Source organism: Lutjanus erythropterus, chromosome 10 (assembly GCF_056507025.1).
Source record: "Lutjanus erythropterus isolate fLutEry1 chromosome 10, fLutEry1.hap2, whole genome shotgun sequence".
Taxonomy (NCBI): domain Eukaryota; kingdom Metazoa; phylum Chordata; class Actinopteri; order Lutjaniformes; family Lutjanidae; genus Lutjanus; species Lutjanus erythropterus.
The window spans coordinates 20769850-20795436 of record NC_139326.1 but is presented as its reverse complement, the minus strand read 5'-3'; the positions used below and the strand labels follow the sequence as shown (position 1 = coordinate 20795436).

General features: G+C 39.5%; 3 protein-coding genes across 4 annotated transcripts; 2 read left to right on the top strand and 1 right to left on the bottom strand.

Moving 5' to 3' along the window:
• Nucleotides 1-33: 33 nt before the first annotated feature.
• tut7 (terminal uridylyl transferase 7) lies at nucleotides 34-14501 on the bottom strand. Its single transcript, XM_084728633.1, has 29 exons — nucleotides 14387-14501; nucleotides 12505-12949; nucleotides 12190-12338; nucleotides 11889-12005; nucleotides 11565-11742; nucleotides 11317-11405; nucleotides 10474-10525; nucleotides 10276-10345; nucleotides 9909-10035; nucleotides 9663-9782; nucleotides 9425-9559; nucleotides 8508-8685; nucleotides 7585-8279; nucleotides 7239-7389; nucleotides 6960-7046; nucleotides 6690-6790; nucleotides 6268-6325; nucleotides 5781-5884; nucleotides 5597-5686; nucleotides 5378-5491; nucleotides 4520-4597; nucleotides 4247-4424; nucleotides 3860-3907; nucleotides 3644-3735; nucleotides 3444-3559; nucleotides 3167-3366; nucleotides 2926-2999; nucleotides 2746-2812; nucleotides 34-1674 (listed from the first exon to the last, which is right to left on the bottom strand). The coding sequence occupies exons 2-29, from the start codon at nucleotides 12926-12928 to the stop codon at nucleotides 1616-1618; spliced, it is 3951 nt and encodes a 1316-aa protein (XP_084584759.1). The 5' UTR covers nucleotides 12929-12949; nucleotides 14387-14501; the 3' UTR covers nucleotides 34-1615.
• A 1737-nt stretch (nucleotides 14502-16238) lies between these two features.
• On the top strand, nucleotides 16239-18082 carry ccno (cyclin O). Its single transcript, XM_084729534.1, has 3 exons — nucleotides 16239-16461; nucleotides 16935-17120; nucleotides 17213-18082. Exons 1-3 carry the CDS (start codon nucleotides 16255-16257, stop codon nucleotides 17795-17797), a joined length of 978 nt encoding a protein of 325 aa, XP_084585660.1. The 5' UTR covers nucleotides 16239-16254; the 3' UTR covers nucleotides 17798-18082.
• Nucleotides 18083-21976: 3894 nt separating this feature from the next.
• On the top strand, nucleotides 21977-25137 carry mcidas (multiciliate differentiation and DNA synthesis associated cell cycle protein). Of its 2 annotated transcripts, XM_084729532.1 has the most exons (7): nucleotides 21977-22214; nucleotides 22288-22360; nucleotides 22442-22521; nucleotides 22963-23023; nucleotides 23647-23873; nucleotides 24230-24340; nucleotides 24434-25137. In XM_084729532.1, the coding sequence occupies exons 1-7, from the start codon at nucleotides 22125-22127 to the stop codon at nucleotides 24872-24874; spliced, it is 1083 nt and encodes a 360-aa protein (XP_084585658.1). In that variant the 5' UTR covers nucleotides 21977-22124; the 3' UTR covers nucleotides 24875-25137. The 2 variants fall into 2 exon arrangements, with proteins under 2 accessions (XP_084585658.1, XP_084585659.1); XM_084729533.1 differs by lacking the exons at nucleotides 21977-22214; nucleotides 22288-22360; nucleotides 22442-22521 and adding an exon at nucleotides 22537-22878.
• Nucleotides 25138-25587: the final 450 nt, after the last annotated feature.

Below are 25587 nucleotides of genomic sequence, written 5' to 3'. Positions count from 1 at the left end.
AGAAACAATCTTTTTAAAAGAAATATTCCACACTGCAATTCGATTTCAGTTTAATGAATTTTTTGAGACACAAAATGGATCACAAGCCAACCTTTCCTGGCAGGATCGGGGTTCCTTAAGAAACAAAACCTCCCATTTTAATCCAACAAAAGAAATTCAATAAGGCTGGCATTAAAACAAAGTGACTTTAAAATGAGAAATTCGATTACAGTAACATCAACAGATTTCTTTTATAAAATTCAGCCATATTAGGACAACAATAAAGCCAGACAGTCCATATTTGAAGTTGAATAATAAGCAGGTCTTTGAGACATTAACTAGCAGCAACATAATTCAAGGGCATGGATCCCTCACAGTGCAGCTACCAATCTGTGGCACCATTACAACAAAATGAAGCCTTTGTGGCAAATAAATACATTAATCTCTCCACTGAGCTGAGATTACTTATAGTTTAGAGTAAGTGAACAGTGTTTGCAGAAGTGTAGGCATTCAGCTGGACCAACTGATTGGTTTTTCAAAACCTTACCAGTGAGTGTAAGCATGAAACTTTTTGCACAACTTTCTTAAGTATACGTTTTTGCACTATACTTACGACACTTCCTAGCATGTGTGAAAACAGATACAGGCCTGGTTTAACAGAGAAGTACAGTTTCACTGTCCTTCCATTCATACTTAGAGGCAGTTGAGGGGCAGTATGTATGTGTGTATGAAATAAGAGTGGATCAACAGTCTCACAAATAAAACTATGATCCTGAAAAAATATCTACAAGATGGTTTCTCTAACACAAACACACATACTGTAAGGTAGAGCTGCTTTCAAGGTTGAAGGAGAGACGGACTGATGGATGTCAGTGCAGAGGACAAAATTAAATGGGATTTAAAAGAAATTCAATAAAATTATTAAAGATACACTGCCATTCAAAAGTTTCTGAACAACCTATATTGTTTTTTTTGTAAAATCTCAGGAAACAAAATTGGAAAGTCATCCTAAAAACCTTTTAATTATGAAATGCGGAATAAGTGAACTGATAAGTGATTTTTTTGGTTTAATTTCAAATGGTCTTGACCTTGATGACATGGCAGACAACATATCTTCACCGTATACATTTGTCTTATAGCTGCAGCACTAGAGCTCACCTGACTGTGAGGCTTGTTCAACTTATACAATCGAGACAAATGTATAGTAGGTTGTTTGCAAATTAAATACAGTACAGTGGTGATTAAGACCTAATCTATTTATTGTTAGTCATGTAACTACCAAATAATTTAAGAGATTTCACCTGAATCTGCGATGACATAGCTAGAAATGTAATGAGTTTAAAAACAACTGACTGGCAGTGTAGGTAAACAAAGACATGAGGTGCATGCAAAATGGCTTGTCTTGCTAAAATGAAAGCTTTAAAAGGCTCCTCTGAAGAGGAGAGCTTTAGGGGGGAAAAAACAACACACATAAAAAGGCCCTATTTGGCTTCAAGTCAAGGCGTCCTGGCTTTGGCTTTTAACGGGCTCCCATTGGCCCAACAGTCCCATTCAGATTTTAGGGTTTCTGGACTTTGGGTTGCTGTCTGCCTGGACAAGAGCAGAACCTGGTGGTTTGTGTAGCCACAGCTGCTGCTCACTCCACTGGGCTCCTCCTTTGTCCAGAGCGACCCATATTTCGGCAGGCTAAACTACCTGAAACAAACCAGAGTGCAAATGTTAAAAGTTATTCCAAAACATATTTTTAAACTGCGATTTCACCTGTGAGACAGAAAAATATATCTTATCATCCTGAATGATAAAAAAAAACAGCATATTGCATAATCCTGACAAACTGACCACTGGATTTGCTTTATTTGCTTTATTTGAGGTTACAAGTATGATCAGTTACAGAGCATGTTCTTGGACTACACTGAAACCAACAAATAAAACAAGAACAAAATGCTAAATTTTAGCCAAAAGATCATCAAGCATGCTGGGCAGAGTCCAGCAAAAGATGGATCAACCTGAACCTGCTGCAAACATTTCTTGCTCTCTTTCTTTCTCATTACCAGCACTCTAAACAAGACAGTAAAAATGTTTTTTGGGGGAAGTCAACTGAGACTAATTCTTCTGTAAAAAAAACAGAAAGAAAAAAGCAGAGCACCTTGTCTTAATTAATTCTAAATGAAAAGAAAAAAAAATGGGGCTGCTGAACTGGGTCAAACAAGTAGAGTTGGTAAGATGAAAATTATACATAAATAAATCAGGTGCTCTTCAGGGATAGGGCCAGTCATAAAATGAATCTGCTTACTATTAATAGAAGTCCCTGGTTATTGTTTGAGAGTCCAGAAAATTCTGAGGCACTTTGATTGAAGGATTTTTAATAAAAGATTTCTAGACTCTCAGAGTGCCTCAGATTTTTTCTGGACAGACAAATAATAACTATGGACTTCCATTAATAGTAATTGTAACAGTCAGTGTTTTTATTCTGTTTCAATTATAAACATATTTTTGGTTCAAATAAGTTGTTGGGGTTGGGAATATGGGGAAAAATAATTCAGTTACTGCTTTTATCAGCTGAAGGGAAAGTTGTGTCATTAATGGGAAAAATGTTTACTGTGAAAAGTGGAGTACTTCAAATTACTTTATATATTCCAGGGAGTAATTTTAAGTAAACAACACACTGAAATCAATTAAATGTTAAATTAGCTATACAGTGACACTGCCAATTAAGTCAGAAATCTTGCATCGCGACAGTAGCTAAAGTAAAATACATGTACACACCTGCTTGTGGACTTAATATCACATTTTGTTGCTTTCTCTTCTTTTTCTCTTCTTGTATGGGTGAACCCTGAAAAAGGAAGATAAACAGGGCCGATGGGTGTAGCAATGTACACAGTCTACCAGAACAGTCACATTTTAAAAGAACAATTTTTATTGACTATGACTGATGGAGAATCGTACCTGTCTCTCCTTTTCTCTCAGATTCCTCAGGTGGGCTGAAGAGGGGGAAGAAAAGTTTTCTATCTTCACATTACCTGTCAAATGACAATTCAATATTAAAAGAAGTAGCAGACTTCTCTCCATTTTTATTACAACATCAACATATAATAACATCTTTTACTTTAGAAATTTAATGCAATTGAAGTGAACCACAGGTTCTACTATGGAGTTAAAAGAATAAAATAAGGAACTTTGCATGTACCTGCAGGGCTTCTGTACAGCTGACAGTCCTTCTTGATGTGGGCACTTGATCCACACAGGTAGCAGCAGCGCGTCTCCAGTGCATCTCTTTTCCGCCAGTGCTCACCCTTGTGTCTGACCTGATCCTTGCCGTCCTCTCCTGTGTCCATTTTGTCTCGCAGGTGATCTGGTCTCCGCTCCGAGTCCCTTCTATGCTTGGACCTGTGCAAAAATGATACACAATGTAATATAAAAGATGCAACTTGACACATTTTCAGATATTTTGTGATCATACCTACTTCTTACGCATGGGACAGTCTTTCATGAAGTGGCCAATCTTGCCACAGATGCGGCAGCAGCGGTCATTAGGAGCCACTTCTCCCTCAGTGAGGACTTCAGGATCAAAGAAATACTCCTGCGACAGATGAAGACAAATCGCATATTCAAGAGACAATTCCACCACAATTTGGAGATGTGGTATTTAGACGAGGGCACTAACCATGTGACTGGGGTACACAGGAGGAAAGACTTTGATTGGTGTTCCAAACACTGTTCTGCCATTGATGAAAGCCTTCATGATGAAGTTAGTCACTGTTTGAAGAGAAAATAGGAGATGTCAGAAGACAATAAAATACATTTGAAAAGAAAAAAGGACAGTAGGACAAAGGAAATGAGACAACAAAATACAGATATGAACAGACAGAAATAATCATACTTTTCCTGGACAGACCAGCACCAAGATTATGATTCAGGTCGAATGGATCTGTAATATGGACATAAAAAAGAAGGCAACACAGTTTAACAATTTATATTTTGAAGTAGCCATTGAAGTAATTTCAATTCAGAAAACAATCTGACAATACCAATAATTAATAGTGATATGCATTCAATGACCTAGATGGAAAGCAGCATGTAATAAATATTACCCAAAGTGCCAAAACAATAATTTCAACATGTGTCGTTTGATAAGTGAGAGTTAAGACCAGGACACAACAATCTGTTGCAGCCATCTAGTGGAATCATACTTGTAAACTTCTATGTTTTATATGAATTTATTTTTATTGTACAAATATGGAGCCTGAGTTTTGTCACACGAGCCGACCTTCAATGACAATGTATTTGGACGTCCACTGCTTGTTGAAGGTGGTGAGGCGGCTGTGCTGACGGATACAGACGACATGCTCTCTGAAGTCGAAGTCCTCTGTATAAAAGCGGAGCAGGCCGAGCCACAGGTCACCCACCGACTCAGTGTTCTTCCCGTACTGTGGCCAGCGACTGGGCTACACATGGAAGAAGACAAGATTTAAGTGTTATTAAAACACAGTGCGACATGCAGATTCACTGAAACGTATACGTAAAATTACAAAACACTCACTAGGGTTTTTAGATCATGAAAGAAGTAAACATTCCAGCCATCAACTAGCACCTCCGGCTTCTTCTTTCCATCATAAATCTGCACAAACCAGACAGAGGGCATGATATTATTAATTTCATAATTGATATACACATATCTTCACTAATATAACATACTGTAAATTCTCAAGAGTGCAAACATATGATGATCTTTGATGCATTAGGGATTGGTGAGATGAACAAAATCAAATATCATGATATTTTTGACTAAATACCTCCATCAATATTAACACAATATTTTTGATAAATTATCATTGGTAAAGTAGATATAATGACTTATTGGGTAAAGTGAAATAATACATCAACTAGAACAATCTGGTAAGTTCCAAAAATTGCACTACTTTACTGTAATGCAGCCTTTAAACACTTACGTCATGTCAAAAAATAACAATATCAAAAATGTTAGATGATATCTAGTCTCATATCACAATATTGATATATTGCCCAGTTCTAATTGATCACATTGTATTTGTACACTTGGTAACATTGTTTCTGTCTAAACAGATAGGTAACTCAGCATCACAACTAATAAGCAGCTACAAAGTGAAATCTATTTGCCTTATAAATGAATTTTTATAGCATCAAAAGGCCCCCCAGCCTGGTGGTGTTTGGAATGTACAACATCAAAATCATGAGAAAAATCAAGAGTAAAACTGGGTGTCTAGAACAGCCCGACCAGAGAGGTTCTGTGAGGTCAATCTTAGTTTATTTTTACATGTTTAAACTAAGTTTGTTTAGACAGGGAGATGTTAAAATATAGTTTCTGGTATAGTTTAATACTGATCCATTTTGTTTTACAAACAATTTTTGATATTTGTACCTCTTGCAGCACTGGAATAACTGGTGGGTTTCTCTGCTGGAGAAAGAACAGCACCATGAGGGTATAAGCATAGGATGAGAGGCTGCCACGTGAAGCATCCCCAATGTCACACATCTAAAAAGGGAAAAAAAAAACATGATGGTAATACAGTATAATAATATCATATAACACTGGAGACAACAAAAACATCTTAGCTGTCAGTGGGTTAAGCATACTCACCTTTGCAAAAACCTTCATGACGTAACAGAGGATCTTCACTCTTCTGTCAATAGCAGCGTATGATGCTAGCAGGTGTGTGTTGTGCAGGGCCTGAAAAGAAAGAGGTTTATCTTAAAGCATGACAATACAAGTTATATGATGGTAAAATATAAACATAAAAAAAGAGAGGGAGTAAGAACCCTACCAGAGTGTTGTAGAGGCTAATGTCTCCCTCTAGGCCGGTGCGAACATGGTAGAACTTCACAATAGGTACTTTCGCTGTTGTAATGGGAAGGATGTTCTTGAGACCTGGTGACAGGGTGCAGATATAGGAAAAGGTTAGAGGGATGACATTTTGTGTTTTATGTGGCATACTATTACTGGACGACTGGCCTGCTACCATTACCTCTGAGGAAACAAATGGAATGGCTACAAAGTGAGAAACTATTACTGCTAAATACACATTAAGAACACCCTGTGAGCCACTGAAGTGCATAAATTTTCTGTTTTACCATCAGTTTAAACTTGGTATTAAAAAGTAGTTAATGGGGTTTTGGGGAGGTTTTCCCTTATCTAAGCTGAGGATCTAAGTAAAGGGGGTATCATAGGTTGCACAAATCGAAGTCCTTTCAGGCAAATTTGTGATCTTGGGCTACAAAAAAAAAAAAAAACTGCCTTGACTTATAACTAACCTTGGTGTTTTTTCAGGAGTCTCGCCAGGCTTTCAATTATAGTGATGCAGTCAACATCCTGTTGAACAAATTCATGATACAGGTTAAATTTTATAAGAAAGGATAAGAGATTAAAAGGAATCAGACTAACAAATTATTATTACCAATAACCACAAATGCCTCAGAATTTAAATTACTGAAACACTTATTAATGATCACAAAAATTAAGTCTTTTGTTTTTCCATCTACGAAAAAAGTAAGTTTCTGAATATGGTCACATGGCCAAACTTGAATGGCTTACAAAAATATATCTTAGTATTTCACAAATTTCTTGTACACTCAAAGAAGGCTAATGTCAAACAAGAATGTACGCAACCACAACAACTGATCAAAGCCATCTTCTATGAAAATAAACCATTCAATAAGATAAACTGATAACTTACGTCTATGGTCTCCTGCCCCTCCAGCACCATACAGATGTCGAGGTCACTCTGTCTGAAGCCAAAGCCATTTTTGGATGATCCAAACAGCTGAAGCCGAGCTCCTGTTCATCCAAACACACAATTTGTCAGTTTCAACATAAATGTGCACTCTGTTCTTATATCTTACTTGTTAATGGGCAAGTGAATAAAATACAATATCATGTATTATCTTGCTAGTTCAAGTTTGAAAACATAAAGATGCCAAACAGTGAAGATGGTGTTTTACTTCACCAGCAAACTGTCGTCTGACAAAGCTCTCCAGGTCTTGAAGGATGTGCTCTCTTAGACCCACTTCCAGTTCATCTGGCGCAAAGTCAGCTAAAAAGGAAACAAAGACATCCTCAAAAACAGTAGAACATTCTTTTACCCTTTAACTTATACCTCTTAATTTTTCAGCATCGACTTAAAGGATAATTGGCAAATTTTAGAAAACTGCTGTTAGCAAGAGACAGGTAGGAGGCATATTTCATTACCTTCTGACCCGAAATACTTATGCAATCACATACTCACTGTAGCACTGCTCACAGACTTTGTTAAGGACACCAAGAAACTCAGGTGTTACTGGAGGTAAAGGATCCAGCTGCACTTTCTTGAAATCTTCTGGACAGTCTTTCTTCAGATGTCCATCACGCTTGCACAAGCTGCACACGACCATGTGTGACTAAGACAGATTTAAAGTAGTTAAACTTAGAGGATGCATGAAGCTTATTTGCCACAATTTACTGCCTTGTTTACTTTCCAGTCACCTACAACTCAAATGATTACCACATAATTTATAATAATAATGCTGAAGAATCTTACATTCCAGTGGGGTTTTGATAAATGTTATATTAGAGTGAAATCAAACATGACTTACCTTGCCTCTGGTGAAAGCTTGTCTGGTGAACTCATAAGACTTCTTCTTCTCTTTATGGTTTTGATTTTCTGGGCTTTCATCTTTACTTGAGTCTTCTAAAGGGGGCGGTGAAAGACTCACAGGTGCTAGCTCCACCTCCTCCTCCTCTTCCTCATCCACTGAACCAGGCGTGTCCAAATCTGGACCCTCCTCATCAGACAGAAGCTCCTCCCCTGAGATCTCATCCACTGGGAATATCTCCTCATCCTCTGTGGTGAAGCTGTCCAAGTGGTGTCTGTTTCGTGTTTCCACGTCAATATCAACATCCTCATCCTCCTCCTCTTCCTCAGAGAGACTGCTTTTGCCCAGATCCACCTTTTCCTTCTCCCTCTCTTCATCAGACTCACTGTATTCTTCTACCTCCTCCTCTTCCTCAATAATGCAATCAGAGTCTTCAGGGTCATTTTCTACAGGTTGACTTGCATGTTGTGACTGAATGCTGAGCCGACTGAAGTCAGATTCGATCTCTTCATTCAAAGCAGTCGCGTTTGCCCCTTTAATGGCTCCATGCTGGGCCTGTGTCTTGTGACCAGCAGCTGGCGCGTTGAGTGGCAGTGCAAAGTACTTGTATGTGGTTTTGAGGCAGTGGAGGATGTACTCAAACATTTGCTGGCTGTTCACTGTGCGGGCCACATTTCGCTTCACAGCAAATGGATCTGAAGGGACATTAGTTACAGTTAAACCATGTACAAGTAATCAATCTCTTTATGTATTCAACAGAAACTTGGAATACAGAGGTGTATTAGTTTTAAAAAGCTACTAGATCCATGTGACTCTTTTCACTTAGAAGAGCATCAATGCATGAAGGTATTTGTGTGATTTCTTTTCCAGTACCCAAAAGCAAAAACTTTGAAATTCGCACTACTAATGAGAAAGCTTCTGACCCTCCACAGCGATGCGTTTCTTTGGCCAGTCTTTCATCTCTCGGGAGAGGACAGCACTGGTCCGCACGCTGATGACATTGTCAGCGAAGTTGAACTCAAGAGAGTAAAAGCGAAGCATTTCCACCCAGAGAAGCCCGACTTCCACAGGCGGTTGAGGGCGCTGAAACACAAGTGGTACCTACAAGGAAACATAACAGACAGTACATACTTTCAGGTAATAGTTAGGATAGGTGATTAAAACACCATATTATTTAGGGAATGGCTGATTATTAGAATTCAATATTCAGAACTGTTACAATGACTCTGTGGGATTTTTTTTTAATCCATCTGCCAAAAAAAATCATTTTAAAATGTGGTACTTTGGCACTAATGCAGCCGCCTCTCTCTGTCTGTAATCACCATTCTGTGGTCTCACTCAATGTCCCGCCCAGTAATAGATTTTCTGTTGTACTGCAAAAGTATGTCAGCTCCAAATATTAATTATAGTTTTCCTTAATTATTAATGATCTGCATTGGCCCTAAAAAAAGACATTGGGGTTGAGCCCTTAATATTACACAAAAAAGAGATCAAAAAACAACAAACAAAAAGTCAAGCTCAAGCACTGCCAGCTTCCAAAAGCAGTTTTCCTGATTATACATCAGCATGATCAAGCTTTTCTTCAAAAAACATTTTCTGTGTTTTGGTTGCCTTCTTATGTATTTTCAGTCATTTAACTTTAAAAACAACAATGGATGCCCATCACCTATAGTATCAGAGGGTGCAACACTTTTTTTTTTTTTTTTTTGTTTGTTTTTTGTTAAGGTGAAAAAAAAAATATGAAAGCATCTGATCTATAAAAAACACAACCATCCTAAAAAACAATATATCAACCTGTCAAAAAAGAACCAAAACAAACTATTTGAGTCTTCATTATTACCTTTCCCTTTATAGAGGAGCCCTCTGCTGTATGTGATGAATCTTTGGAGGAAGGGGTATAAGCCCAGTGTAAATATCCGTCTTCTACATGTGTGAGATTGAAGTCTGACAGCCTGCTGAGTGAAAACACCTTAATCTAAAGAATCAGATGATTAGATTAGTTTCAATCAAAAACAACCAGTACTGAAATTGACACAATATATTTTATATAAGCTTGAGATGAGAAGAAACACACAAACCTCTTGTTTCAGGTAAGCAGGCAAGAAGGACTCTTTGCGCTGCTGTAAGAAGTAGATAACCATGAGAGCAAAGACATACGGTGGCAGCCCACCTTCGTCGGCTCGGTCAATCACACAGATCTAAACCAAAAGAAGGAAAAACATGTCAAAAACTGTGATGTTTTATGAAAAAAGGCATACTGAGCATATTTTACTAGTTGCCTGGCTGATGAGAGCTATATGTCAAGGTCTCAGCTGGAAACACACCTGGGCCCAGCGTCTGAGGCCTAAAACCAGTGGGAGGAGGAGATGCTCCTGGCTGGACAGAGCACAAAGATAGGAGGTGGTCTGGAAGGCGTTTTCATTCCCTGCACTGACTTTGCAGACAAGGCCACTGTTGAGAAAAATAAGTTTCAATTTTCATTCACTGTTTAACTGATAATGTAGCTCTGATGTGAACAATTTTCTTTTTTCTCTCTTTACAAGTTAAAAAAAACCCAAAATATGATGTCAGCATAATGATCAGCCTGAATATCTCAAAGGTCACAACATCAAAGTTTCACTAAATCAGAGAGTCGGATTCATAAATTTGACATACAAATCAAATACCCCAGTAACTGTGAGAGATACCCACCTGTTTTTCTCTTTGCAGATGACCACAGGCACCCTGGCATGAAAATCAGCTTCCAGATCAAAGAAAAGGGCTGAGAACACAGGACATGTTCAATTTAAAACTTCTATGGCAGTCTAACACAGGACTGACATTCCTGTGGTGAAATTTCTTCAACAAGGAAAAACAATGTTGCAGCTGAAAGAATGAGAAGTGACTCACGGCTCACAGAGAGGCTCTCCTTGACCAACAATAAGACGTCTGGCTGATGCATCTGTGAATACATTCCATTTCAAAGCCTTCATACAACATAAATGCAATATAAAAAGGACATATAAATGTGGTGTGTCCTACAAACACAACAACCACAAAACAATAATCTTTAAAACCTCTGGAAATTTGGCTTGAAATAGTAAAAATGCATAGGATATCGAAGAAGTCACAAAAATCTATGTGAAAATAAACTTTTATAACCATTAGAAAACCTAGTTCAAAAAGGGGCAAGAGTAAATCTTCCCTCATCTACAAGGTAAAACTGCTGTTTTTGTTAAAGAATTTGTGGTGATATAACCGCTTCATTCACAATTTCTGAGCTGGTTCAGACTCAGAGTCAGATTAAGCAGGAGCAGACAGTTAACACTAAGATTTTTTGGTGGGACTATTGATGTGGATTTTTTATGGCTGGTTTGTGGAATTAATTGCAGAATTATCATCATAAATATCTGAACATAACCACACCCAATTCAAATGCAATATAAGGAAAGTGTGCAAAAACCTAAATGGCAATATTTTGAATTTGAATTTAACTTTTTTGATGCTTGCTATTATGTACACAAGACCCTAAATTACAGTTATATGACATGCATGTGGGTTTCCAGTGGCTTTAAAAGTGACAGAAAATGCCAAGTAATTGCGATCATAAAATACATTATGACTTGCTTATTATCTTTGTTTCCCGACAAAGTCTGTGGAAGTGTTTTTGGAAAAGTGCAAAAACCCCATTAAAAATACTAAACAGAAAAAAAAACAGTATTCACACCATCAAACTCACACTGGGCTACTCACGTGAGGTGGATACTGAATGTCAATGTTGACATCAGAATCCTTAAATCCAAACTTAGTGCAAGATGAGCCATATAGCCTGAGCTTGATCTCTACAGATGAGACAAAGAGAGACAGAATAGTGTCATTAATATTAAAATATAATTCTTAAAATAATGATTTGATGTCAAGCATAAGAGCCAACAGTCTGTTGCTACAGAAGATCACCATCAGGATATATAGGACAAATATTGTGTCCTTGGGTGACTTACCAGGCAGGACGGACAGAAGCAGGTCTTGCATGATGGAGACAACAGACCGTCTCCTCTCAACATCCTCATCATTCAGCCCATGTTCCCTGACAACAGCCTCTAGCGCAGCACTCACTGCACTGATCTGTTCTGGGCCAGGAGGCAGAATCTCAGTCAGCATCACCTGCTCTTGCCGCTCCTATGAACACAAACACACATAACCAAATAGAGGTTCATAAAGTGTTTAAAGCATTAAGACATTTAGTGCACAATGAAAGTATAGCAGCATCATTAAATATAATTGCGTAAACTGTGATTTATTTACACAATAAGACAGTTTCTCACCCTGGCCTTCTTCTTGTGCCGTTTGTCTCGGATATGCCTGTAAGCATCAGACAGTGTTTCCAGGAGAACGTCACAAAGAGCGCAGGTGTAAAGGGCAGCAGGGTTGCTGTGGGACCGCTGAAGCAGATTGAAAAGGAAGAAAGTACAGACATCAGAAAACAGCTGCAATAATTATGCTGGTATAGATATTTTTATGTCAGCTGTACCTCAAACATATCAAATACTGTACCACTGAAACAACTAATTAAAATATACTTTACATAAAGCTGTATATTTGGGCCACCACACTAACTGTCTGTACCTTCTTCAGAGAGTAGATCTCTTCTTTGTTCAGCCGCCTCTCTGTCTGCCGTAGACTGCGCAGCTCCTTGGCTGATAATGTGGACTCTTCAAGGCCCCTGTTCTCTTCAGCAAAAACTTTCTTCTTGTTTCTGTTTCTCCGCCTTCTCCCTTTGTAAAAAATGTTCATGTTATAAATGTATTGCTGATGTTTTTGAGGAGATACAGACAATTATTCCAGTCAGACTCATGATAGATATTAATATACAGTGCATCGCAGTGAATAATCCTAAAATTGCTGCATTCTTTTCCCACAGTCTGATTTTAAAATTCTCACCTGATTTTTGAGCACTGCCATCTGTGTCCTCTCTCCTCCACTGTTCCCTGTCCTCTCTCGGACCTTCTCCCTGCGAAGTCCTCCTCCAGTGCTGCTGCTGCTGCTGCTGCGAGCGCTCTCTCCAGTTATCTTCTCTACTCGCACCACTGTTCTCAGGACCTGAGAACCACCGGAGGTCATCCCTCTGCGAGGGGCTGTGACCCCCTCTGAATCCACTAGGGGAAAAGCTCATGGGCCCCAGTCCTCCCTTCTTGGGACTGGCCCGGTAGGGCCCACCCTGGCTCTTGCCCTGGTGACCTCCCTCTGATCTGAGGTTCTGTCCTCGACCCTGGTCCTGAATCCTCCAGCTTTCTGTTTTGTCTGCTGTTGCTCCCCTCTCCCAGCCACCTTGCCTGGGCCGGTAAGGCCTGCCCGAGTTTTCCATGGTTCACTTTTCACGCTAAAACTGCAGGATGAAATGTTCAGTTAATTAGGGTTGTGTCATGGCAAGAATTTGGCTATACAATTAGCATCAAGCTCAGAGCTACACAATTTGTCAATCAATCAATTCAACTATTAACTAAATCACCAACTGTTTTGATAATTGATAAATCATTTTGAGTCATACTTTGAGAAAAGAATTACTTTCAGATTCTCAAATGCTAATATTTTGTGATTTCTTTAGTCGTCTTTAGGCATTTTATGGACCAAACAACTAATAGATTAACCCAGAAAATGATGGACAGATCAATCGATGATGAAAATAATTGTAAGAAACCTGTCAAACCCACACTTCAGATGCTGGAATTAGAGAATGTTGACTTTTTTCTTAAACACTTACACAAAATGATCAATCGATTGTCAAAATAGTTGGCAATTGATTTAATAATCAATTAATCTTTTCAGCTCTAGCATTGTGATACCAATTGTGTTTTTGAGAACCCATACAGTATCAACATCAAACATATGATGCTCAAGAGTATCAATATTTTCAAACACCCCCAAAGTTAATATGGAAATAGTCCTACTGGAATGAAAACATCCTAGAAAAACAAACTCCTTGCCAACAGGATCATCTTCCAAACTTTCGACTAAGCAACTGCTCACAACTCTCAAAACGTATCATGTAATTCAGACCAGACTGTTACAGAACTTTGCAGCTGAATGAAAGACCAACTAAAGTCAGCTTCTGCTCACTTAATTTCAGCCTACAGATAACAGTTCGTTGTCGATTAATACGACATTTTAATCTTATGTATCACAATTGTCTGTTGTTCTCCAAACACTTGTTAACCGTTAACTGACGTTTATTGGCTCTTAACTGAAGATATTAATCTTGTCTGTGGAAAATCTAACGTTAACACTGCTGCTTCTCAAGTTATCACACCTATCACTGATATAACATCACCGTTGGGTTAATTAAGGTGACCGTGTACACATAAATGTGAAATTAGGTTAGCCAATGACTCAAGTTACCTTGCTAACTGTAACGTTAGCCAATTCAGGAGCTTGTTGTGGCATGGTGTTAGCATGAGCTAGCTTAATTGCCAGCTTGTGCAGTCTGACTTGCCTGTAACGTTACTTCCTCCCCTTCCTCGAGTTAATGGTGCACAACTTAATCACGCGTGTAGCTTAAACACACCGTCAAAAACCTGGTGATAGTCACCAAATTTAACGTTAACCTCGCAAACTAGTCCCAGCAACCATTCCGTTTCGTTAGCTGCTGCTGTTTAGCCCACTAGCTAGCACACATAACAGCTAGCTACCCAGCTAGCAACAGCTCGCGTTTCTGTTTATTTTACAGTTTTCATGAGGCTGTTCAACCTGCAGCACCAGTAAAAGCAACTATTAGTACAATGTCAGCGGTACTTATCCATAAATAACACGAAAGTCATTTAAATACCTTGTGTACGTGAACAGAGGGCATACTTGAAGCCTGGTTTAGGTCTGACTAGGCATGATCGCTTGTCTTGTCCTGAGTTTAAAAGGTGACGTGCAGCCTGTCTGTTTTATAGACGTCACGTCAAAGCTCCGCCCACCGCAAAATCCTTCGTCTGCTTTTCACTATTAGGCAAAATAATGCTAACATTTACATACATGCATATTATTATGAACTACCTCTGTCAGTAGTTTTAAATAAGCTAAAGACTAAAACTAAAGACGGAGCAACAATGACATATTTTTCATGTATTAGTATACTAGGTTGGGACCAACAGAGCCGGCCCTACCTAGGCCAGATTTTATATGGCGCCCCCCTCAATCGGCGATTTACATATGCTTACAAAAGAAATTGAATAGCATTGTTTTTACCATTGTCTTTAAGACCCCTCCATGCTGCCCAGCTACAGAAATGCAAAACTGGTTATTTACTGATTAGCATTACTTTATCTTTACTTTACCTCTTTCTTTCTCCCGTTTTTACTCCCCTTCTTTTCTTTTTTTTTTTTTTCCTTCCCTATGCTCTGAAGTTTAGGTCGTTTTTTACAAATGCTTATTTGGTATTATCATTTGTAGTAACATTAATTGGGCATTACATTTGAATCTATGTTAGCTTTTCCATTTTAAGAGTTAATAGTAATAACTAGTTTTAATATTATTATATTGAAGGTGAATTTTTTCCCGATTTTGTGGCGCCCCCTGGAGGCCATCGCGCTCTTAACATTTGCCTATATTACCTAATGGGCCAGCCGGCTCTGGCAGGCCTCCAAATTAATGATTTTCTTGAAAGTTTATATTTACAAAAATAAAAATGCATATTGACATGAATCTAACTTATTAGTAAAGATAAATCGGTCTATTTGTTAAATGAAAAAAATATGTCAGACTCTACCATCCATCTCAGAAACCCCCATCAATCAATGGAATAGATGTAGTAAGGGGTCCCAGGCCTGAAAAAAGTTTGCTTAGTGTCTGTATTTTCTTATTTCTCTCTCTCTCTCTCTCTCTCTCTCTCTCTCTCTCTCTCTCTCTCTCTCTCTCTCTCTCTCTCTCTCTCTCTCTCCCTTTGTTTTTTTTTCTTTTGCTGTGTTTCTGTTCCTGGGCTTCAGTCTGCAGCAGGGACTGTCTCTCTCCGCCTATTTGACAGTATAAGGTCTTATTTCTCTGAGCCACTGCTTGTTCTCATGCTGCTTCTTCATTCACTCTCTAGATCTCTCCCCTTTTCTGTTTGGTTGTTGAGCCAGGGATGAGGATCCTAGTGTGTTCACAAACAATCTTGCATATTCTACCTTTAAGCCTGACACATACCCCCCACATAGACTTACTCTTACAAACCATACATTTTTTTAATTCATCACGTGAAAAAGTAACACAGGCCCATAGGGTTTTCAGTTATCCCATGTAAAATAACACATGAAAACAAACAGCAATTTCAAACATTTGGCTGCATTTCACACGTGAAAACATACATTTAACACTCTTTTGTGTAAGGATAGATCTATTTATTTATTTTGTCTAATGATATAGGCCTACAGACAACAAAAGGTGTAACATGTGGTTCAAGGCTCAGGATAATTAATTCCTACATGAGACAAGAGATTGTTTAGCCTCGGCTGCCGGGGCAACAGGAGAAATGTGCGCTGCAGGAGCGGGGAAGACCCCGGGAAAACTGACGTCAGCAGACGGAACTCCCCTCACCAGCATCCTGCAGACTGCCACCGTGCAGACCTTTAGTCCAGTAAGAGTGGTGGCCGTTTAACAAACGGAGGCGGACAGTCGGCGCATCTCCTCCGCCCACACACGCGCTCACACCGGCACAGAAAGCAGACACTCATGACCAAGCTGAGTGACTCCGGGTTCGAGGAAGACTTAGGATGCTCCCCGGTTTCATCCCCGACTCGGACAGATGTGTCAGACGAGCTTCCTGCAGGACAGCAGCTGTCCACCTGGTACCTCCAGTACGGAGACATCGGCTACAAGGTCCAGATGGAGAAAGAGACGCAGTTTCATCCTTGCAGGAGCCTCGCACGCCAACCACAAGTAAGAGACTTTATACAGCATGTTAGCTCAGGGAGATTATGCTGAAATACTGACAGCTCCTGGATGAAACAAAAATATGAAAATAAGTTTTTTTTTTGTTAATCTTTTGTATGAACTGGTGTAAATTTCTGCCAAGTCCTATACTTATTGTCTACCAAAAATTTGCCCTATTCACTTGAACCACACTGGTTAGCCAATAGTATTAACTTGTTATTAGCCTCGTACAGCTACATTGATCTACATTAGTATTGGCCTTTATGTTGTCATATTTCTATGCAGAATATGATGCAGATGTTTCTTTTTCTTTCTTTATTATTTTTTTGTTGTTTTACACAGTCACCATGATCTTCCTGTCAATATTTCTGTCTATCTTTTAGTAACTGTCACTAAAACCCTATTTTTTCTACTATTAATTACCAGGTATTAAGTTCAATCTGCTGGTCCAAGTGATGGATTCTGTGTTTTCCTTGCAGTTGACAACAGAGGCTCGGTGTACACTTGTCAGCTGGCTCATCCCTGTACACAAACACTTCCGTCTGTCCTTTGAGTGCTGCTGCCTGGCGGTGAACATCATGGACAGGTTCCTGGACTCCACGCCAGTGGCTGCTGACTGCTTCCAGCTGCTGGGTGTCACTGCACTCCTCCTGGCCAGTAAACAGGTGAGTCTTAGAGTATGGTAAATGCTTGAGTAACAGATACTTTTCAGATTTCATGGAGTACAACTCACTCCCGTTTCTCTGTGTCCACCCAGGTGGAGGTGTGCTCACCGCGGATCAGCCATCTACTGTCCTTCTGCTGTGATGCCTTCACAAAGGAGCAGCTCTGCAACCTGGAGTGTCTCATCCTCGTCCGTCTCAACTTCCGCCTTGCTGCACCCACCCTGGCCTTCTTCCTGGACTATTACACCAACTGCATGGAGGCCGCCCAGCTTGTGTCTGAGAACCCAGGTGGTGGCAGGTTTGCAAGAATTAATCCAAACACAAAAACACCCAGACAGTGCAGCAACATCGCACAAAAGGTGCTCGAGTTGAGTCTAGCAGACTACGCTTTCAACAAATACCCACCATCTCTGACTGCCAGCTGTGCACTTAGTCTGGCCAGTGAGCTGCTGAAAACTGATCAGTCACAGACAGACCAGTGGGCCAGTTTTGTGGATGAACTATCTACCCAACCATCTGAGGGCACTGAGCTCTTTAAGGGCCACTCTCTGGGCTCTCTCAAGGACCACTTCCAGTCTGTGAGTCAAGCAAACTTCAACCACGATCTGGCTCAGGAATGCAAAGACAATCTGAAGCTGTTGGTGTCATTAAACCAGGAGACACTGGAGGTCATGTGACTTCAAGTATGTCACCATTCAGATGTTAGAAGGATGCCAAATTCCCCTCTACTTTGGGGTTTATATTCTTGGGGTTATTTTAAAGGTAGAATATGCAGGATTTGTCACTTGCTGTTTGTAAAACACCAGAAAGATAATTGATTTTCTAATTCCAAGGTTGTCAAATACAGATGTTTTGGGTTGGAAAACCATTACAAACACAACAAAATAATGAGCAAAGACAGACAGAGAGCAGAGTCTCTGCAGATGCAGACAGCAGAACAGACTTCTAATGGATCATAAGTGATGACTATTTATTTTTATGAGTGTATGTTATTTTGGGAAAATTGTGCATATTCTTTAACATGATATTCAGAAGTAAATCCTGGTGTTTATGCAGATCTCAATTTCATGTATACCTCATAGACAATCAGTTGATTGCCGCTGCTGAATGTTTTACAACTTTGTATAGTTTATATTTATTTATAGTATGTTATTGTTTACCAATGAAGTATATTAATATATTATTTATTTGAACAAATTCTAAATCATTCAGTCAATTTCCTGTAAGTGTACTGACTTGCTGAGTCACATTTATGAGTCATGTTACTGTTCCAACCTCTTTTTGATGAAGGACCTGTAACAATGTGCTGTAATTTTTTGATTTTTCTGTTACTATGAAATAAATGATCAGAAAAATAAATGACTTTTTGGTCTCTGAATGGATAATAAAATATTTAAAAAGTTTTTCTGTCTTTTGGATACTTTGCTTGGTTCTGAATGTAGTTTAAAGTTTTATGCTGTTTTGAACTTTTCTTCTTTTGTAGTTTGTGATTATATATATCTTAAAATATATGAGAGCAACAATGAGAAAGGCCTGTGTTGCAAAACAGAATGATTTATGAAAATGTCTTAATAAAAAAACATTAATTGTCACATAATAAAAAGTGAAGTCGTGAAAACCCCAAAAGGTCTGTCCAGACATTATTCCTCGCGGCGCACCTGCATCTGACAGGCACCCAACCTTGCCATGACAAGTGTTTTGGGGGGGCGTGGTGTGTCTCACCATAAAACACAAACTTGCTGGCAAGTATAAATGACCCTATCTGCACCAAACTTCACATGTTGGATTACAGTCCCACCCTGAACACATCTATTTCATAATGTTCCACAATAGTCATATTGCCACCTACTGGCAACAGGAAATGTCATGTTTTAGATGTTGACGTGCTTCTCCCATCAGGTTGAGCATATCCCACTCAAATCTGGTCAGAAAAGCTGTAAGACCGTGCAAATGCTATATTGTGAAGATTTTGATGTATGGTCAAACAGCGTTGCCATGACAGCATGGCAAAGGTTGACATTTCTCCAGAACACAGGAGGTTGCATTAACTTATTTTACTTGTTTGAATCTGCCTGAAACTTCACATGTTCAATAGTCATCCAGGCCTGAACTTAGAATATGAGTGTCTGACTGCCGTCTGACGGGTGCCCAACCTTGCCGCAACAGTCATGACTCGGCCGGCGCCTCCTGTGTCTGGCGGTGTCTGGTCTGATCGACCAATATGTTGATGTTTTGTTAAATGGCATTGCACTGGCTGCTAGAAGTAAATCTTCCATCTGTGTTTTTTCCATGCATGGTTCCATCTGATGAGCTGACTGGCTCACAGTCAACCTGTTCTGATCTGCAGAGAGAGAGATGAAAATATAAAACAACTCCAGGTCGCTCTGTGTGGTTTTAGAGGTTCAATAAAAACATATCAGCTAATTGCAATAACTTAGACAGAAAAGTAATTTGTCTTAGAATAAATTGCAGAATACATTCCAAATAAATGGGGGTGTGATTTGCATAAATGAAAATCATTTTTATTTGATAAAGTTTATGTAAACAGCATATTCTGCTTGGATATTCTGAATTTGGCTTTATTCTGAATGGAGCATATTCTATTAAGACATGTGGGATATGCTTGTATTATTCTGGATTTAGGAGCATTCTTGGGACATGTAAACAGCAAATCCAGAAAATGCGTCTCAGTTAAGGTTTTTACTGCAGTTTGTGACACACAGCCTCTTCTGCTTTATGCTGTAAGCAAACCAAATAGCCAACAGCCGGATACTTCTGACCTTGATGACTGTTCAGAATCGGATGGCAGCAGCAGCAGACATGTACCAGCCCTGCCTATATTTGCTATACATAAAGGTCCCCAAGGTGATTATTCAACACAAAATGTAATTAATGCAAATTTTATTTTTTCAAGTACAAAACTTTTGGCCCCAATATAACTCCATACAGCTGTGCTTGGTGGAAATTAGGCCACAATTGTCACATACACCATAAGAGTACTTTTAAAGGCCCTTTCACACCACCGTGCAGTAACCACCTTGAAAACCGACTATCTACAAGAGCGTTCCCTGTGTTAAAAACAGTGTTTTTAAAAACAGCCGCTGCAGCTGCTGTCCATGGCTTATTTTAATAGACAACACAAATGTAATAAGTCAAATCTATTTGTGCCCTAATGATGGGATAGTGATATTGTAAGCTGTTAAGTTGTGCATTTTACTCAGTCTGTGATTTTTTTTTTGCCAGTTGTTCTTCCTGCACTTGGCAGATGCACCTGTCTAGAATGAGAAACGCTGGATTTGCTTACTGAGCTAATAACCACTGTTGTGTGACTGCTTAGTGATTGTGGTTCTTCGGCTTAGTGAAGCAAGATGACAAAAAATTTAAACGAACGTTTAACGAACAATTACAGTACTGCAGTAATATGATCAGATTTATAGTAATTATTACTGTGAAATGTGTTTATAGCAACTTACCAGCTAATTGCTTCTTGTTGTTCTTCTTGTTACAGTGTAAATGTTGTCTGCAACTTTACTGAAATGAATGGGCATAGCAGGGGTTAGTCAGTCTTTAGGGAAAATGAATGGAGCATTTTTGACTTCACATTTGGGCCTAAAAGGATACACAATATATGATAACAACATCAATGATGACAATATAACAATACAATGAAGCAAACAAATAAAACAAATACCTTACAGACAAGTCTTGCGTCAGTGTTATTCAGCAATTTAGAAAAAAGGCAAATAACAACAAATAAATACCAAACAAGTCTGTCAATGGTTATTCAGCAACAATAAAAACTGTAAACTGTAGAAAAACTCAATTTAAAACATTCAGTAAACCTGTCCACAAATCAGCCAAAGCATGAACATGGTGCAACAAAATCTATTAGACACTTAAAATGATCTACTGACACATACTTCTCCAGTTTCTATATCTCTTGTAATTTGTTCCATTCATTTTGTGCAAAAAAAAAGAGACAACTAAAATAAAACAAAAAACAAACTAAAAGCAACATTTGGGGACTTTCAAGGAATATAAATTTTAGGGAGTGTGTTTGATGACAAATGAATTTGTCTATAAGAAAAAAAAAAGTCTATAAGATTGCTGACAAGTAGAAAACAAGAGCCCATCTATTCAAACTGAAATAAATCTAAAAGTGAGCTTATAGGCCCTAGACATAAACACTTTTCTCAAATGATTTTGTGGGTTACAGTCTATTGTTGTTTGCCTGGAGGTCAGTTTATCTTTTTGCATCACTATTTGAACTGTGACAACACAGCCTGCTCAGTCGAGGGGCTGAATCTGATAATCCATTACGCGTGGCATCTCGACCTGCTGACACTGTGTCGACCACACAGGTGCATTCAACGTTAAGGGCCAACAAGGCTCATTCTTGTTTGTTTACTAATTGAGGCATTTGTCACCAGTGTTTACTGAGCTGTCTGCTGTAATTGCCCTTTTCCTTTTTCACTTCATCACTTTAAATGTGGCAACAGGCCTTGACCTAATTGGAATAGATATGGATAGAAATTACGCACTGATTAATACGGTCATACACTACAAAACAAAGAATTATTGATTATCATAATCCATAAACTTTGTCGACTGTGCCAACAGGCTGGCCTGTCTGAATATTACGGAGACAAAAGCGAAGGTGTCTCATTTTATAATATAGACATGGTTGGACAAAGCTTATACGCGCCTCTGGCAGAGGATTTTGCCGCAGGCGGAGAGAGGGAGGCAGGTCTGACGCAGGGAGCACCTGCTGCTGTGATGGCGCCGTTACGCGCGGTACCACTTTACACTTCAGCACAGAAAACCGTTAGTCTGCACCAGTTTAATCTCCGAGGACGCTTTCGCTCCCTGGAGACCAAATAAGTGCATTTGATTGGGCCAAAACTATCAGACCGCGGAACGGAGAAATACAAACCGGGAGAATTTGGTCTATATCAGCTCCAAATCAAACCATGATCCTCCAGTGCTGCAGCCAGAACCGAGCTGATGGAGATACAGAGAGACAGAAAGGTGTTTGGTGTTCTCTCCCCCAACCAAATGGGTCAACAGGAGAGGAAAGTTGCAGCACACAGAAAGGTAGATAATCTTTCTCTCTGCTACAATGTACAAACCTAGCCCTCTTTAGTGTTAACAGACTGTCTACCTGCAGGATAAAGTATTGGTGCCAAGAAGCAGCAGTCCAGTCACTGTATACGTGGAGCTCCCCTGCATCATTGAACAAGGTACGAGCATCTCTCACCTTATGACTGAGCTTGAAAAGTGCGTAAAAAGACAATATGTGAGACAGTTTTCTTGTTTTACAGCCTTTTCAACAATTGCATGGGATGATTTGGAAGGCTGCACTTCTGTGGTGAGACGAGAGAGCGACTCCCTCGGCTCTCAGGCAAGGAGAAAAAAATGAAGAGAGAGAAATGTTGTATTTTTCCTGTGTTTTGACAGTGTTTTTCATGTAAATCCACGTATTTGTAGTTATTACAGAGAGATTATATGGTCCCTGGCTGTTAATGTTTGACACGATGTGCTGGAATTCTGCACGAATCAGATTGGTGTTTGCTCAGGACACGCAGGCTACCGCTAATTGGCCGGACCTCACAAGTTTTGTCCACACTGCAGCCTCTTTGGCACAGCTCACCGTGCGCCCCAAACACATTACGCGACGGCCACACTCTCTGAAATGACCACCAAAACATATTCTGCCTTAAAGCCACATTACCCTGCCTGGTCGTGGTGGGATTTTCAGGTGTGGGGTAGTTATGATTTCTTTGTCAAGTGAATTTTCTTAACAAATATGTGTGTTTTAATTGACAATTTTCCTCTCCCACAGGTGAATGAATCTGATGCAGACGAACAAGACTTTGGAGATTATGCACTGGACTTCATGGCAGGTGAGTAAAGCAAATGAAATATTCTACTCTGTAAAAATCAGACAATAATTCAACTTAGAAATTGTACTATGCACTTCCAGAACACCTTACAATTTCTAAAAGTTATTCTAACTTGAATTATTTTGACTTGAAATCATGAGTTGAATAAATGTATTGTACAGAGCTCAAGTTACAACTCATAGAGCAGACTTCCCAGCATGCATTATGTGAGAGTTAACTTTTCTGGGCCCTTCTTTTTGTATAGTTATAATAGTATAGAAGAACTGTTGAAAACTTGCCGTGTGTCTCTAATACACTTTAAGATGGTTACTTTCACAGAAAATTAATATCAACTGTGTATGACTACAGATGTTCAGATGATTATTTGTTTTGAATCATTACAGACTTGCCTTAACTTGTCTTTTCTAATTTAGACACCTCAGAATTTTAGGGCAGCTCAGACACTAACTTTTTTTAAAAATCAAAATAAGAGATGCAACATTTACATCTAGACAATGATAGTGTGTATTGTGTTGTCACTGCTACTGTGATAATAATGTTAACATCATCATGATCATCATCATCATGACATCCTCAAACCTAAGACATGTCGGCTGAACTCGTGGGTTTGTCTCCTCTGTCAGAGTCTCCTGCCACACTGGAGAGCAGTCTGTCTCCAGCTGAACTGATACCATTTCAGGGATGTGTCATACCTCCCCTCACCCCTCAGCGCTACCTCTCTTCAGAGGACAGCCTGGTTCACTTGCCCGCAGAGGCAGACAATCCATCGGCCCAAGATGGAGCTCAGTGGGGAAGCACCACCCAGGGCCAAGGCAGGATGCTGGAGGACTCCATGGAAGTCAACAATCAGGTAAAATTACCTTACTGTGAGATTTATAAACAGTGTACAGTGTGACCTGATGACTGTGGTGTACATGATAAGGAAATATATGATTTGTTAGTGATCTAAATTGTGCAATAGTGCTTTTCTTAAATGTTAGTGTTATAGAAATTCTAAAGTTTTGCTAATGACCTTTAATAAATTGACACTTATGGTAATTCACTGACTCTCTTACAGTACAGTCCTTCTGTCATGTCAAGATTTTGTCTCCAAAATGATGCTCAGAAGAATACTTTTTTTTTTTTTTTTTGCTTTGAAATAACCACGCACATTCTAAAGCATAGCGTGTCAGCATGACAGGCATATTTGTCTCCATGTGTCTACAGCTTCATGAGACTCTACACAGAAAACAGGAGGAGATCGACTCCCTTCAGGAGAGAAACCTCCACCTCAGACAGCTGGCCAGTCGTGCAAAGCATCTGGCCTCAGTCCTTGAAGTAAGTAAAGGACCAAATACACACTTAAATCCTGGATACAATAAAACCAGCTCTTATCTGTAAACTTTATTTCTGTCGGTCTTGTGCTTGCAGAAACTGATGAAAGTCAAAGATCCACATGTGAGCGAGCCGGTGACGCCTTGTGGTGATAAAACTTCACTGAGTCCCTGTAAGCGGCAGCGACTGGATGAAGGATATGAAACAGAGTCTTCTGACTCGGTGGAGGACATGCTGAGGGACATCAGCACACGTTGCAATGCTGTCCTACACAGCACTGCCACTGGACCAAGACCCCAGCAGGAATCAGAGACTATACGCATGTACGGTTCATTCTCAGGCCTACAGACTTCTATCTCCAAAGGCAGCAGCATGATGACAGACAGAGCAGAGCCTGAGGAGAGTGTCTCCTCTTTCAGGACTTCTATCAGAGAACACTGCACCATCAGGACTCAGGTGTTTCCTCATGGACGAGCCTTCACCTCGAGGACCCAGCAGGGAGGATACCGCTTCCGCTGGGTTCCCAACCACAGCTGAAACAGCCAGGATTAACACATGGAAAACTGCATTCATTCATGCTCCTGGGAGGAAGTGTGGGTGGGCAGTGACTGTTAATGCTTAACCAATAATCTATAGTGATATCTGCGAATGATTAAATGATGTCTTCCTCAGGTAGCTTGCAAGCTAATCAGTCAGAGGTGGCGCCTGACAAAGGAAATAATACTGCCTAAGCTTTTGTTTACATGCCTCAAAATGTAATGATCTAGCCAAACAGTGGGTTTATTTTTACACTTCACATTATGTTAAATTTGGAAATAAAAGGTTTTTTTTATAAAGCTGACTTGGAGATTTTTTTTATATTTGCAAAGAGTACTTATAGGTGACACGTAAACTGTTTTCAGCATGAACTTTTCTTGTTTGAGTAGTGACACAAATGTGACCTCATGACCTCCTTAAAGAAGCAGGGCCTTCCTTCCCTTTTGTCTCTGTCTGAGTGACTGTGTGGTCTGAAAAAGGGCAGTCGCTCATGATGCATTGCAGCCAACATCCTTGTTTATATCCTTCTTTTTGGAAATTGAACTTGATTTTTTTTTTTTCCCCTCCCAGATTGCATGATTCATTCATCTGTTAAAGCATGATGGTAATACTTCAGCTGTGTAAACATATTGGGAAAGTGGAAAAAGATTCCAGGTGTTAACACTGTCACATCATTCCCAAACATTTTTAGGGGACACTTTACTGTGATTTAC

What these genes read in the sequence shown, in the direction of transcription:
- ccno (XM_084729534.1), top strand. Translation starts at nt 16,255, where the DNA reads ATGACCAAGCTGAGTGACTCCGGGTTCGAGGAAGACTTAGGATGCTCC. An exon ending in GCCTCGCACGCCAACCACAA is followed by an intron (nt 16,462 to 16,934) that starts GTAAGAGACTTT and finishes TTTTCCTTGCAG; the next exon opens with TTGACAACAGAGGCTCGGTG. An exon ending in TCCTCCTGGCCAGTAAACAG is followed by an intron (nt 17,121 to 17,212) that starts GTGAGTCTTAGA and finishes GTGTCCACCCAG; the next exon opens with GTGGAGGTGTGCTCACCGCG.
- mcidas (XM_084729532.1), top strand. Translation starts at nt 22,125, where the DNA reads ATGGAGATACAGAGAGACAGAAAGGTGTTTGGTGTTCTCTCCCCCAAC. An exon ending in TGCACTGGACTTCATGGCAG is followed by an intron (nt 23,024 to 23,646) that starts GTGAGTAAAGCA and finishes CTCCTCTGTCAG; the next exon opens with AGTCTCCTGCCACACTGGAG. An exon ending in ATCTGGCCTCAGTCCTTGAA is followed by an intron (nt 24,341 to 24,433) that starts GTAAGTAAAGGA and finishes TTGTGCTTGCAG; the next exon opens with AAACTGATGAAAGTCAAAGA.
- tut7 (XM_084728633.1), bottom strand. Translation starts at nt 12,928, where the DNA reads ATGGAAAACTCGGGCAGGCCTTACCGGCCCAGGCAAGGTGGCTGGGAG. An exon ending in TTATTCCAGTGCTGCAAGAG is followed by an intron (nt 4,598 to 5,377) that starts GTACAAATATCA and finishes TGGTTTGTGCAG; the next exon opens with ATTTATGATGGAAAGAAGAA. An exon ending in GATATTAAGTCCACAAGCAG is followed by an intron (nt 1,675 to 2,745) that starts GTGTGTACATGT and finishes GGTTTGTTTCAG; the next exon opens with GTAGTTTAGCCTGCCGAAAT.